A 15,263-nucleotide genomic window follows, 5' to 3' on the forward strand; every position below is an offset into this window, starting at 1 on the left:
ACGTCTTTATATTATATCACTAAAGCCGATTTTTATTAATTTATATGTTTAAATTATAATTTTATATAAAATGTACAATTTGCAAATCTTTTTTTTAATTACTTTTACATAACATACACATATATATTTACAAGCATTTATCAGATATCAATTGACTCCTAAAAAGTGCTGCCATCTTCGTCTAAACAAATAGACTTAAAAAATTAACTAAATTGATTAAAAAATACATTAATCATATAAAATTCTAACTATTGTATACATATATATATATATATATATATATATATATATATATATATATATATATTAGAATGAGAACTATTAATATTCATGAATAAATCAATTATCCAAAATATCCATGTGTGTATAGTGAAATATCTAAAAATTTTACAATAAAATTCTTTAGAAATATATTCGTTATTTAATATTTATATTTATATTTTTAAAATAGAATTAAATATACAACGATTAATATTGAATACAATTAGCAGTAATTAAATAAATTCTTTACTTCTCTTGAATTATATTATTAGTTGTAACTCACCACATAATTAATTGTAACTGCATAAAAATACAATTTAATTACTTCTTAATTATCAACATTGCTAAAATCGGGATTTATTGATTTTATTTGATTATATATATTTTAATTGTATTTTTATTTCATAATTTACAAATTATTTTTAACTTGCTTTTAACAAACTATTATTTAATGTTTTTTTTAGGCACAGTTAAAAGAAATATTTAAATAGATAATTTACGCGATCAAATCGTAATGCTAATTAGAAAAAATTGTAATAGTTTTATTGCACACCATTGTAGAAATTGACTGTGTAAACCGGTCGATTGGCCAATTAGTTATTGACTCTCAATTTATTTGCGGTAACTGTAATGACAGATTGTAGCACTAAATCCTAAAATACATACGCATTGTTTGTTGCGCATGTCAAGCACACACCTCAAATTATCAAGGCAAATGACGTTTTTAACGAAGCTCTCGCATCTAATTAACGAGTTAGAGTAGAATAAGCGAGTAGACACGCACTAGGTAAATACGCAAAATTCAATTGTATGTTTGAACTGGTTGAAGTCAACCAGAAAACCGCAATGCATTCATTGGAAAATGACTACTATGCGTACTTCCGCAGTCAGTTTATCGTTATTGACAGCTTGGCTATTATGATTTATATAATTTTACATATATAAAGAGATATGTAAACAGGAAACAATAAAATAAATTAACTTAAACTAAAGTAAATTAAATTAAACAATAAAATAAATCAACTAACTTTAAATTCAGATTTTATGTTATACATTCGAAAATTATAGATAAATGTTTTGTATATAAAAGACATTTATAAATATTTATACGCTCGTACATACAGTATGTTTCGTAATGTTCGTAAAAAACGCTCGTGTATAGATAGAGCGTGGTGAATGGAAAAATCCTTTACCGTTTTACAAGGCAAATGACGTTTTTAACGAAGCTCTCGCATCTAATTAACGAGTTAGAGTAGAATAAGCGAGTATTAATTGCAATAATTTGCAATAATTTCGCAATAATTGCACACGGCCTAGTACGATCTAGGTGAGTCAGCAGCGTGTCGTACAACAACGGAAAATAACAGCAAAGAGGCCTCCAGCCTCAGGCGCCATTTCTATCCTCTCGCTGCCGCGTGTTACTCCCCTCGCCACGCACTGTTTTTCATTGCCGTGCGATACCTCGCTGACCCACCTAGATCGTACAGGCCATGGTCTAGCCACGCGCAATGCGCTATCATTCGTCAATCCTCTTTAATTAATATCTCAATTATTATTGCGACAATTACAAAATAGAACTTTTCTCTTCAGTTTACCGCACTCTATCTATACACATGCGTTTAGACGAACATTATATAAAATACCCTGCGTTGTACGTAAAACGAGCAATACTTTGATTTATCATTTTTGTAACGAGTTAATGATTGTTTATTAAAAATTATCTTACACATTATTTTAAATGTGTTTGTTTTCAATATATTAATATCACGTCGGTATAGCGATAGAGGATCAAAGTACCGCTCGCCCTCGTATCCAGAGTGTTCAAAAGCACAGACAGCTGAAAAATAGCAAGCAATACTACCTCCATACATTGCGCATGCCAGATTGCGGTCGACTCTATGGTTGTAGTCTAAAACGACGCGCTACCGCAATCGTATCTTTTTCCAGCTCTCATTTCGCATCCATCGAAAACTCATTTACCGCGAAAATTGTTTTTTTGACGTCAATACGACGCGGATGCAGCAGATAGATAAATTATCCGGTTCCAATGTCCGACCATTTTATCGCTGGGAAATATCTGTTGTCGAATGCTTTGATGTGCACGAGAGTTTGTTATTAATACTTTCATCAAAAGCATTCAACACGTCGTCATTTTATTCGAATAGAGTGCGTGACAATGTTCGATTTCCGCAAGAATAATTTTTCCAACGTCAGTGTAACCATCAAGCGAGCGACGTTCTCCATAAAACTAAATCATTCGAGTTTATAATAACAAAATGCGTAATAGCTACGCAGAGTGTAGCCATCCGAGGAAAAGTAGTGACAGCAAAAAATATATTAATGATTAAAAAGTATAGTTTGCCAAGTGTATAAAATCCGGATAACAACTCGATGAATCGAGAAAAATCGCATGCGATCGCAACACCACGCTTTTTTGTGCAATACAAATTGTGCAGCGCTTAAATTAATCACAGATATGTATAGTTCATAAATGCAAGCTTTGCATGGATATCGCTGATAGTGGCATGATCGCGCAGTGGCGGCGAATCCTCGCGGACATCATGTCTATACGTAATCTGGTCGCAGTAATCTGATCGCAACCAATCAACCTTTCGTCAGTTGCGATGCATCGGTCCTCTCATCCGCGATACCGCGAGTATTGGACGTCCGCATGATTCGCGTAGAACGCATGTGTGCCGACCACCCCGCCGCGTCCAGTGCTTATGGCGGGTTTATACGTACACGTACCCTACATGAACAGCCCATATGGGTCACTGCCGGTGACAGGGAAATACTGCTGCTGCTAACTACTGCCTTTTGCTCTAAGTTATAGCGGCACGTATGGCTCTAATGCCACGCTGGCTCCGCGTTCATATTTTTTTTTCCTCCTCTTCTCTTGCACCGTTCCTTTCATCTTTGTCAGATGATTATTGCGTCTAAGAACTGTCAAATGATAACGAAATAATAGCTCCGTCACAATCTGTAAATGCTTACTCGCAAAGAAAAAAGAGAAATGGTCACGTTTCTAAAACATTTGACTTGCATCAGTTTTACAATGCAAACGACTCTACGTTTCAAAATCTACAAGTCTGCTTTTATATATTAGAAAACATGTCGACTATGTTTCCTAAATTAGTCTCAATTAATCTTTTATATTAAATATCTTGTATTTTATGTAGCAAATTTTTTATTTTTTTTTTTAAAGCAAAGTAACAAATAGCTCAAATAGCCATTAATGATGCACAATAATGTACTCTATTACAATCAAATTATACAAATTACACAAATAAACATTACAACGTCTTAATTATCAGTATCTGTAAATATTAAATTTTTTATTTGCAATGCATTAAAATATCAAAATGTTTCGTTTCGTACTGAAAAAAAACCGCTTTAAAAATTTTCAAAGTCAATGAATAGTAACTATTCACTTTAACGTAAGCTGACGAATGCAGGCTGACCACTTCAAACTCTCTTGCTTACTTGCATTTCTTTTTATCATCCTTTAACCACTCTTGGTGAAGTCGTCGGTATCCTACTTGGCATCGCCTGATCCACTTGACTGGAGCATGTCCTTTGAATTTAAACTCAGTCGCGAGTTTCGTAATGAGGAAAATATGACCAGACCTCTGCGCGCCGAGTCGCTGCTCTGCGAGCGTTCAAATTATCGTTATGATGGCGACGTGATGTGAAAGAAAATTCACTCTCTCTCTACTAAGTATATACTTTACGCTATCGTAATTAGGCGGATAAGTTAGTTTTGAAATCATAGATATGTATCCAAGAGGAATTAAAAATGTTACCTTTAATACCAATAATATGTCAGATTACATCAAATGATATATCTTTCATTATCTCTTCGTTTTTACATTAGCAAAACATTCCAGAAATTTGGTTTTTAAAATGGCAATAACAACTTATATTCGACGTGTAGCACGACGCATATTTACTGTGCATTTTACTGATTTGTGTATTTAAAACACAAAATATTAAATTTTTAATTTAAATTTAATTAATAATTTACGTAATGTAAATTATGTAAGTCTAGTTATTTGCTTTCTCGAAACCTGCTCACGGTATAATTTGCAGCAATTCTTTTCTTGTTGCCTATTTCCAGTGACATATGTATTCGCGTATAACATTGCGAATACATTGTACGTCAGTTATTTCGCCAATACTGTAACAGACGTTTCATTTCACGGCTACTATTCCGAAGGCATCGTCTCACATGTAACGTTTAACATTTCGAGCACGCGCTCCAGGTAGTGGATCGCGCGCCAAGCTTCCGCACGAATGTCTAGGACTTATGTGATTTCCCATTTACAAGAATCGCGCTGCAGATCGTATCGTAATTACATGAAATTTTTTAACTGTCCCGTTCAAGATGTGGAAATGTTTAATCTCTTTAATTTATTTTAGTAACGCCACAGAGAAAACTTATATATTATACATAAATTATTTTTAAAAAAACATTTTATATTTTTTATTCAAAAAGTCACAAAACTCATCGTAAGTTCGTAGTATAAGTATACGTATATTCGCGTGGATGTGTTTTGAAAGAAGCAAACAGTCGTTAATGAGTAGATTACACGAAAGGGAGAATTGCAGAATGTACATTACAGTACATGTGCTTGCGAGTTTTATAATCAGATCGCAGATTTAATAAATTAAATCGATTTAATAAATTAAATAGATTAAATTAATAAAATCTTTATTCTGTTGTTATTGCAATATTAAAATTGCAAACAATAATGTTTTCATTTAATATTGCCAATATTATATTAATCTTGCAAACATATTAATATTGCAAATATTATATTGCAAATATTATATTAAAAGAAAAAACAATAATTTAATATATTATAGAGCTCAATGTTTTGTATGTCTTATTTTGGCTGAGTTCCACTTGGTGATCGCAACACTCGCAAACATTATCTATCTTTCTTTAACTTTCGATGAAAAACAAAGATAAAATGTTTCCACAAGCGTTACGATCGCCAAGTGGAACGTACCTTTTGTAACTAGTTTTATATAAGGTGTTGTGACGAAAAAATTTGTTTATATCATAAGAGTAGGCCTACTTCAATACTCGTCGAGCGAGATGCCACGCTATGATATCGTGCGGCATTAGATTAAAAACAACGATTCGGATTGGTTCTCGAAGTCGATTGGTTCCGTGGTAATCTAGGATTTTCCTATATATATGACTATCGTTCCGAAGACAGACAGAATTTAGAAGTTATAGCGATTAGAGAAGCCGAGTCTTGTACACTTCTGTATTTTCGCGGCTAAACCGTGAGTGCACGATCTAAGCTACGTTCGGAAACCTCACACTCTGTGTAGTGTGGTGATTTTCAGTGGAGAAGTAGTGAGGATATCGTGTGCCTTCGGGTGTAGAGTGTTTCCGAACAGTTGGTTGTGCGTTGATGGATATTTTGATTTCGATCGTGTCATCCGGACAATCTATAGTGACACTAAAATCTAATTGTCTTCGCGTTTCGATCTCCTTGTCCCACGATCAATCTTTTTAATTTCAATCTAGGAATCTCAGGAATTTTTTGGCGCACGCACTTCTAAGTATTATATAATTACAAAATATGTACTCATATCAATCGCTACATTATACGACAAATGCAAATTTATAAATGTATGTAGGTTCATATATCGCGATTTGTATATAATTTTCAAAGCTAAGCAGTTTTATTTTTCCTAGTGAATATCTTTGCCATTCTAAGGTTACTTTCGAAAACGTTACTCTTGAATCACACTGACTCCCCTTGCTTTTTCGGCGAGTGGTTTCGTGGGACACTGGTGGTACTCGTTCAACGTTTTCGAACGATTCACCCGAATGCATATTAAGTACCACTAACGTGTTTCCGAACGCAGCCCTACATGGATCAGCAGCGTGCCGTATGGCAACGAAAAATAATAACAGCGGTACAAAGATCCAGAAAATAAGGTAAATGAAGTATTTTTACATAATAATTTGTGGAAGTTGCATTACACACCTATGCTTTTCTAACTGTTGTGAATGGTTCATAGTGACAGCTGATTTTGGCGGTTTCAGAGAGGTTAGACATCTGCTAATAATATTCAGTTTATATCGTTTTGAGTTTCATACAAAAACCTTGATTTTTACTGTGTTCGAAATGTCGAATTTTGTGCTAACCAAGCAGCATTTGCGGGAGGTTTTAATTTTCTGCTTTAATTGGAAGAAAAGTGCAGCTGAAGCCCATCGAATGCTTGTCGAAGTTTATGGTGACACTGCTGCAACTGATAAATCATGTAAAGAATGGTTTCGACGTTTCAAAGATGGAGATTTCAGCGTTGAAGACAAGCCTCGCTTTGGACAGCCAAAAAAATTCGAAGACAAAGAATTAGAGGCATTACTCGAAGAAGATCAGAGTCAAACGCAAGAGGAGCTTGCAGGATCATTGGGAGTAACTCAACAAGCCGTTTCTGTACGATTGAGAGCTATGGGAATAATACAAAAATAAGGAAATTGGGTGCCTTATAAACTCAAACCGAGAGACGTTGAAAGGCGATTTTTCACTTGCGAGCTGCTGATTTAAAGGCAACAAAGAAAAGGTTTTTTGCATCGGATTGTGACTGGAGATAAAAAGTGGATATTCTACGACAACCCCAAGAGGAAAAAATACTATGCTAAACCCGGTCAATCGTTGCCATCGACCTCAACATCAACACCAAAGCCGGACATTCATGGTTCGAAGATCATGCTCTGTATCTGGTGGGACCAAAAGGGTGTTGTTTACTATGAGCTGCTGAAACCTGGCGATTCCATTACGGGCGATCGGTATCGGCTTCAATTGGTTCGTTTGAGCCGTGAATTGCGAGAAAAACGGCCGGAATACGAGCAAAGACATGATAAAGTTATTCTTCTTCATGACAACGCTCGGCCTCATGTCACAAAAGTCGTAAAAAAATATTTAGAAACGCTCAAATGGGATGTTTTACCGCAGCCGCTGTATTCTCTGGACATTGCTCCTTCTGATTACTGGCTGTTCCGAAAGATGCAGCACGATGGCAAGTCACCGGTTCACTTCTTTCGCAGAAATCGAAAATTGGCTCCAAACTTGGATCGCCTCCAAAGACAAATCATTTTTTCGAGATGGAATTCGAAAATTGGTTGAGAGATGGGAAAAAGTAGTAGCCAGCGATGGACAATACTTTAATTAATCTGTTCATTCATTTTGTTTTGAAATTAATGCATTTTTGAACACAAAAAAACGGATCGAACTAATTTGTACACCTAATATATAATAAACAAAATAATGCATTTTTTAAAATACAGTAAAGTAAGTAATTTTTACATAATAATTTGTAAAAATTATATTGCATATCTATATGCTTCTAGTGTTTCTTATGCTCGTTTATGCATCGTGGTTTAATGAGACATTGTCGTAGTAAAAGACTAATTACAAATTTTTCTATTATTTTATTATCTTTTTGGAGTAACATATGGTATTACATCTAATTATTTAAAATCCACAAAAATATTACATAATTAAATAGAAAAGATTAAGAAATTTTATTGCAATTACCCAATAAACATTAGGACATTCTATGTACGTCCTATGTATATACATATATCGATATTGTATATTCTCTGTATATACAGAGAATGCGAAAAGTATGTACATCGCAAATCCTATGTATGTGAAATAATTACCACATGTATGTACATAGGATGTCCATAGTACATACATAGGTATATTCCAAAGATATGCAGTGTACATTCGTGGTATATACATAAGGTATACTGTTTATCTATGATCTTCTAAGCGAAACATAGATAATTTGATACCGTCTCGAGATCGTAATAAAATATCATTTGTTAATTTTACATCTTTTACACTGCCAGTTGCTACAAAGCGAAACCGCCGCAATAAATTTACTATTGCTGCTCCCACGGACAGAAAAGTATATCGTTGACCTTAAACAAAAATATAAACAAAGTGTAAAAAAAAGTATAAAAAAGTTGTTAAAACAACATACTACAATATCTATACGTGAGTATAAGTATACTAAATATTCAATCAAACTCTTTTATTATTTATTGTAAAATATTCAAAATCTAATAATTTTAAAACATTGAAAATTTAAATTTAAAAAATTATAAACTTTAATAAAATAATAAACGTGTACGTTATGTGTCACGTGTATCACCGATGGCCCACGCTGCTTTTCATTCAGACTGTTTGATATTTTAAGTATAAAGAAATACATTATTACAAAACATTTTACAACTTATTTCTTTTGTTCTACATTATTTTAATAATACATCAATATTAAATTTATTACAATACATATGTTTTGAGCTCAAATAATAAATGCACCAGCGTGGGCCATCAATAGTCACGGAAAACCGGCTTGGTACGGACCGTGTTAAATATGCAAATATTTAAATATGCTATTGGTGTAATATTGATAGTTTTTGAATTTTTCAAAATTGGTTTACATCATTTTCAAAGTAAAAAATTTTTAAAAATTTACCTGGGCAATCTCTAAGACCTGTGCCGAATGGAATGTAAGTGTAGCGATAATGACTTGACGAGTTTTTGGGCGAGAATCGTTCAGGAATAAATTCCTCCGGTTTATTCCAATATGCAGGATCACGATGAATAGTAAACACTGGTATTATAACGTAACACCCATTCGGCAAGACGCATGATTCTGAAATCAACGCGTCTTCGTAACTCACAAACTTATTTTTCTTCATTGTGACTGTTGTGTTACAAAAAATATTGCACTATACAATACCCAGTTTAATATCTTCCGTAAGTTGTCGCGCAATTATAGGTGCTGGAGGAAACAATCTTAGTGTTTCTTGAATCACCATATTAAGATATCGAATGCTCGTGAGACGCTTGGCATCAATCTTGTCGTTTCCGAATGTAAGCAATATTTCTTTTCGCAACTTTTCCTAAATAATGAAATACATAATTAATAAAACGGATATCTGAAGTAACATTTAAAAAGTTGACTAACGTGTCTCATAAGAAATGTGAAAAATAAAATTAATAATTTTAATCTATATATTATACAATTATATATGTATATGTAAAATGATTTATCATTATAATGCAAAGACAAATACAATTTTTCTTGTTTTATATTCTGCATATCACATTACAGTTTCACTAACTTGTATTTCTGTATGTATTCCCAACAATAGAAAAATAAAGGATGTCAATTCCATAACTGTATTTTGTATCTGTAAAAGATAAATTTATAGTAATCTAAATGTACTTGTACAATTTTTAACTATTTATACAATAAGTGACATTACAGCCGCATAGAGATTGCGAATATCGTCATTTACGTCTTCATCGCTCACCGCGCGGGATTTACCCGTAGCATCATCAGACAGTTGCTTTACATAGTTCAAATAATTGCTAGCAACGGATTTTGGCTTTTGGAGGATCTCATTATCATAATTTGGAGTATCGCGTTCCACTGATTTCTGCAATATTATCTACACATACATGAAATAATACAGTATATTAATTAATAATATGTGTTGACAAAAATTGCCATTATATGTAATATTGTTAGAATTATCGTGTTTTAGTTAATAATGTTCAGTGGCATACGTACGCATATTTTTTTCATAAAAATAAAAAACATGATAATGTAATAAAATAAGTGATATACAATTATATAATTCGCGAATCTTATCATCAACTTATTTAATTAATTGTATCATCTTATCAACTTATTAACTTATTATATCTTATCATCATTTTGTATGTATTATTATATGCTTGCTGCATTAATAAAAAATAAAAATTTCAAAAATGTGTTATAATAAAATGAAATATAAGATAAAAAATGTTGATTAATATCAAATGCACTAAATGTTTTATATCTAAGGCTTAGAACAAAAGATAGCGAATAAACATAAGTGGGGACGGCGAGATAGTGGGGGCCGAGTCCCCATCCAGCGGACTCTGAAGGCTACTCACGAGCAAGCTTTTGGCCAGGCCTGTTTTATATGATTAGATAAATTATATAAGAAATATTTGAAGATTACTTTATGAACAAAGTTTCGTATCATTTTTTGACCAACGGATTGTTGTTTCGCGTTATCGCTCAGAGAAAAAATCCATTCCAATTGTAGCCATGGTGTTGCCATTTTTTTATACATATATTTCATCAATCTGAAAAAATTATATATTAATAATTGAAATATAAATCACACGTCTTCAATAATATGAGATCTATATACCTTTCTTGCCAGTACAGTAGTTCATCATATTCACCTTTATACGCCGTTCCTTCTATACCTCCAATTGATGCTGTAATATTATTTAACTTTTATATTTAATTATAGCATTAATTGTAATTGTATCTATAATAGCAACTTGTTACAAAAATTTGTTATAAATCAACATATGTCATATTTGCACAATTTTCACCTAAATATATATCAGTCACGTATCGCCCTATGTACGGCTTTATGTCAAACGTATGACCACCAACTTCTTTTTCCAAATAATCCCCACAATAATTGCTATAATTATCAAAAAATGTTATGTAATCAGACACTGACTTGGCATTCAAAGAGGATTGTATTATTTTGCGCCGTAACCTATGAGCTGCACCTACAAATATTAATTACAGTATTCAATAGTAAAAAGTATAGTATTGTATCAATATATTATTATAACTATATAAACAAATATATAAATAAATCAAATAAACGTTCGTCATACTTGAACATAGGCGTAATACCTGAAACTCTGATAATTCCGTTCCCAAGAAGTGGAGAATACAGTTTCATAACTGAGCTTTTGTAATTGCCGTTCACGTTCGCAAGTACGACCTGCGTATTATAATTCAATATATTATATTGTTAAAATAATTATTTTCTCTAAACTTACCTTATAATCCTCAGGTTTTGCAAGTAGTACAAATAAATCTGTTCCGAAACAAAAACGGCTAGGGCTTCCATATTTTTTAGTAAACGTTAACAAATAATTTACTAATTCTGCAACATTATATTTTACATTTGATATTGTTTACACAATTGTGATTGTTATTGTTTGAACATAAATTCTTTTTCTTTGCATTATAAAGTTACATTATTTAATTAAATAAATAAAAATATAATATTTAAATTATAAACATGAGAAAATATATTTTATTATGTTGAAATATTAATATTGAATTCGGTTAATCTATTGAGAGCATTTTATTTACCTTCATATTTCCAAGCAATTTGCAGCGTTTTGATAAACACTGTCAATATAGATTCACCAGGCAACGAAAAGGCAAATTGCAAATTTCTTTTTAATTTGTAATATTTTTTCTTGTTAAGTTCGAAAAGATACACAAGAAACAGTATTATGACTATTACAAAAAGCATATTTGTAAAGATGTGTGTGAAATAAATATACATTTTTTAAACTTAACTCGTAATATTCGTAGTATAAATTTGCAATAAATAAAAAATTATTATTGATTATTTATTTTTCTTGTAAATTGTTCGATAATTCTTTATTTTTTAATTTTTAATAGACTAAAATATTCGTGTACTAATTTTCTAAACTATTAATTAATTAATTAAATAAATTAAAACTAATTTAATTATTACATAGGTTTTATACGATTATTATTATTGCTTTTTGAAATTTACTGTTTGAAATGGTAGACAGTTTAAATGTGATAAGCAAATAGCGCACACCGCGGTAGTTACAATGCAACTGAAAATCCAGTTGTGAAACCAGTCTTTTATAAATAACAGTGAGTTCGTGTTAGTGTCTGATACAAGTTTTTTCGACTTTCTCGTATGATATTTTTTTATATTTCTGTTTTAATAAAAAAAAGTTTTTGCCAGACGTCTTTAAGTAACGAACGCGTCACAGTTTATCGTCTTCAACAGAGCTCGATATAAACTGCACATTTCAGCCGAATTTCATGAGTCCATGTCCACCGTCCACGTCTACTCCCCCTTCTATTTTAACAAGAAATTGCTTGATAACTGCAATCAAGGTGTGTATCCTGCTTTATATAGGGCGCATTTGGTCGTCACGTAATGCGATTGACTGCCAAATATCAAATGTTTTAAACACGATCTTTAGATCTAATCTATCAAATATAATTTAATAATATTTTAAGATTATTATATCATAAATAATATTTTAGGATTATTATATTATAAATGTAATAATAGAAACTTTGTTATTGAATTAATTATTTAAAAAGAAAAAGATCTTAAAAATCGCGTTTAAAGCATTGATATTTGGCAGTCAAGAAATAAGGAACCTCATCGCGTTACGGATGCGCCGTGCCTGAGGCAAAGCACCGCACATCTTTTATGGCTACAAGTTGTCAGACTACTTGTTGCCATTGAATTCTATAACATAGTAGAGAAAGTCCTTCCATAAGAATCAATTAGAAAAAGTCCTTCCATAAGAACCAATATAATTTTCGGGCCAAGGATAACAATAGTAACTGTGAGAGGTGTCTGTCTTTTTTTACGTTTATTACGGTTATTAAAAACTTTTCTAGTAGCAGTTCATGGCTGTTCGTAATCTCATTCGTAAAAAGATTTACAAATTTTCTGTAGCTTGTTTAAATTCATCACATCTTGGAAGAAGAAAATGTCTTCATCTTTAACTTTTAGTCTAATTTTTTTTAGTTTAATAAAAAGAAAAAAAAAGTAAAATTTTGAACAGTTTCTGAATGTACCAGGGAATCAAAATGTATTTTTTTTTAATTGATAAATTTGTAAAAATACTATAAAATAGTAAAAAATCAGAGAAATAATAGCTAATCTACGATGCAATAATTTTGCAAACTTTGAGTTATCGAAATGAATGCTCATGCCAGCACAACTGATATTCTGAGCAAAAGGTTAACGTTTAAAGATACGGAAAATTTTAATTTAAAAAAATCAAAAATACAGCAATTTAAATATGTATAATGCAGGTCAGTGATGCGATATCTACTATCGCGGCTCTCGAGCCCCAACACAAGTAAGAAGCGCTACGTCACGCGTCTGTGTGCGCTCGGCCGTTCGGCTATAGAGAGAGAGCGGACGTCTATGTCTTGCTACCATCGAGCCGACGTAAACACATTGCGGACGGCAAATGCTCAGAAACAAGCGCTTTTAATCGAGTAAGGCGAGTGCCTAGCGGATTCGAAGTCCCGTATTCGAGACTTGATTTTCGCAACTTTTTTTTTTCTTTTTTCCACATTTGTTTCTAACAGTGTAAGTTAGTTAATAATGTTTTTTTGGCTAAAAAATATTATTTCGTATATTAATAATATATTTGCATATGTTAAACTAATAACTAATTATTTAAAAAAAAATACTGATTTGCTATTATAAATAGAAAAATAAAGTCATTTTACAACATACATATTGCAAGAAAGTGCAATTTAACATGTGCAATTATTGTTAATAAATATAAAATAATATTTTTTAGCCAAAAGCATAATCTAATGATTCACTTGATGGTACAGTGCTAGAAACAAATATCGAAAAAGAAAAAAAATGTTACAAAAGCAGTTTTCAAACATAAGATTTTCAATATTCCTGCCACTCGCCTTAATCGATTAGCCACGCTTGCTTCTTAACATTTATCTCTATCGAAAGATTACACACCTGGAAGATTTTTAACTATTTATTTTAAATTACTGCATATTAGCAAAAGTTACTGTACTGTGGAGATTAGTGGAGAAACGGTAACATACAATGCAGTCAAATACATCTTACAAATGCAGTCAAATAAATCAAAGATTTATTGCACTCTTGTTAGCATGTTAAAGTATGTGTAGCGTATTATTGGTTCATTAGTAATTTTAAGTGTTATTAATAGTGGTCTTTCACACCACCTTTGAGTTCCACTAACTAGGCGCGTTCGATTTTTTTTAAGTGAATCGTCGCCTGGAGCCCTATCGTACCACTTTTTAAAAATTATAATTTAAGGTAAAAGTAATTTTTATTGTTTTGATGTTGATGGACCATATCTTGTGCAAAAATAAAAGAAATAAATATAAAAATAAAATAAATAATTAAAGTTAAAATAAAAGTAAATTTCTCTAAATTCTCGACCGTCTATTAAAAAATTCTTTTATGGTTTGAAGATTGTTATAGAGTAGTATAAAGTACATATAGAGAAATAAAATATATAAAGAAATTATTGAAAATAAATGTATGAAAGTTTAGTGTTATATGTAATTTAATTTTCAACAATTTCTGTATATATTTTATTTTTCTATTAAAACAGCTGAATACAACAACAGCTGAATACGAAAACAGCAATCTTAACACACTTCTTCCGTCTTCGTCTGTTTCAAGATTTTGCGTTTATTCACTCGCACGTCTCGCGGTCAATTCTGTATACATCTATAAAATATAATTCCTAATATCAAAACACAATGCTCACTTTCTTGGTTGTTACCGTCGGTTACAGTCCAGTGAAAATCTTTGAAAATCTTTGTTGAAACGTATATTTATTTTCCCAGCTATAATTATTATAATAATTATAATTTAATATTTTACGAGACATTGTTTCGCTGCGTGTTGCTGTTTGAAAGACATACTATAGCCGTAACTGCATTGCAGGTTAATGCTGAATTTTCAAATAAGTAACTTATTTGATTTAAATATAATTTAATGTATTTGTAATTAATAAATAACAATGTAATTTAAATCGGCAAAAAAAATTCCTGAGAAAAAATGATATAATTAGTCAGATGTAAACATATATAATTAGTTATGAAATGATCTGATAACATATGTAATTTTATATGATCTGACCAATTATACCATTTTTCCTCGGGTTGGTACATTAAGTAATTAATTTCTCCAGCGCGCAATATTACTCTTATTCTTTCAATGCTTTGGTTAACGTTACAACTTGATAAACTTGAACTAAATCTTGAATGAGATCAGAAGTTTTTTTTTGTTTGAAAGTATGCATGATTTTTTCTTGAATTTTATGCCTTTACATAATAGCAATGAATCGTAA

At 31.5% G+C, this 15,263-nt stretch overlaps 1 protein-coding gene across 1 annotated transcript; it reads right to left on the minus strand.

The window, feature by feature from the left end:
• Nucleotides 1-8,003: 8,003 nt before the first annotated feature.
• LOC136999384 (cytochrome P450 4C1-like) lies at nucleotides 8,004-14,611 on the minus strand. The gene is made up of 11 exons (XM_067353298.1): nucleotides 11,485-14,611; nucleotides 11,166-11,272; nucleotides 11,017-11,107; nucleotides 10,701-10,886; nucleotides 10,511-10,580; nucleotides 10,316-10,442; nucleotides 9,572-9,745; nucleotides 9,428-9,496; nucleotides 9,043-9,205; nucleotides 8,776-8,955; nucleotides 8,004-8,215 (listed from the first exon to the last, which is right to left on the minus strand). The coding sequence occupies exons 1-11, from the start codon at nucleotides 11,681-11,683 to the stop codon at nucleotides 8,046-8,048; spliced, it is 1,536 nt and encodes a 511-aa protein (XP_067209399.1). The 5' UTR covers nucleotides 11,684-14,611; the 3' UTR covers nucleotides 8,004-8,045.
• Nucleotides 14,612-15,263: the final 652 nt, after the last annotated feature.

Source organism: Linepithema humile, chromosome 4 (assembly GCF_040581485.1).
Source record: "Linepithema humile isolate Giens D197 chromosome 4, Lhum_UNIL_v1.0, whole genome shotgun sequence".
In the NCBI taxonomy this organism is placed as follows: Eukaryota; Metazoa; Arthropoda; class Insecta; order Hymenoptera; family Formicidae; genus Linepithema; species Linepithema humile.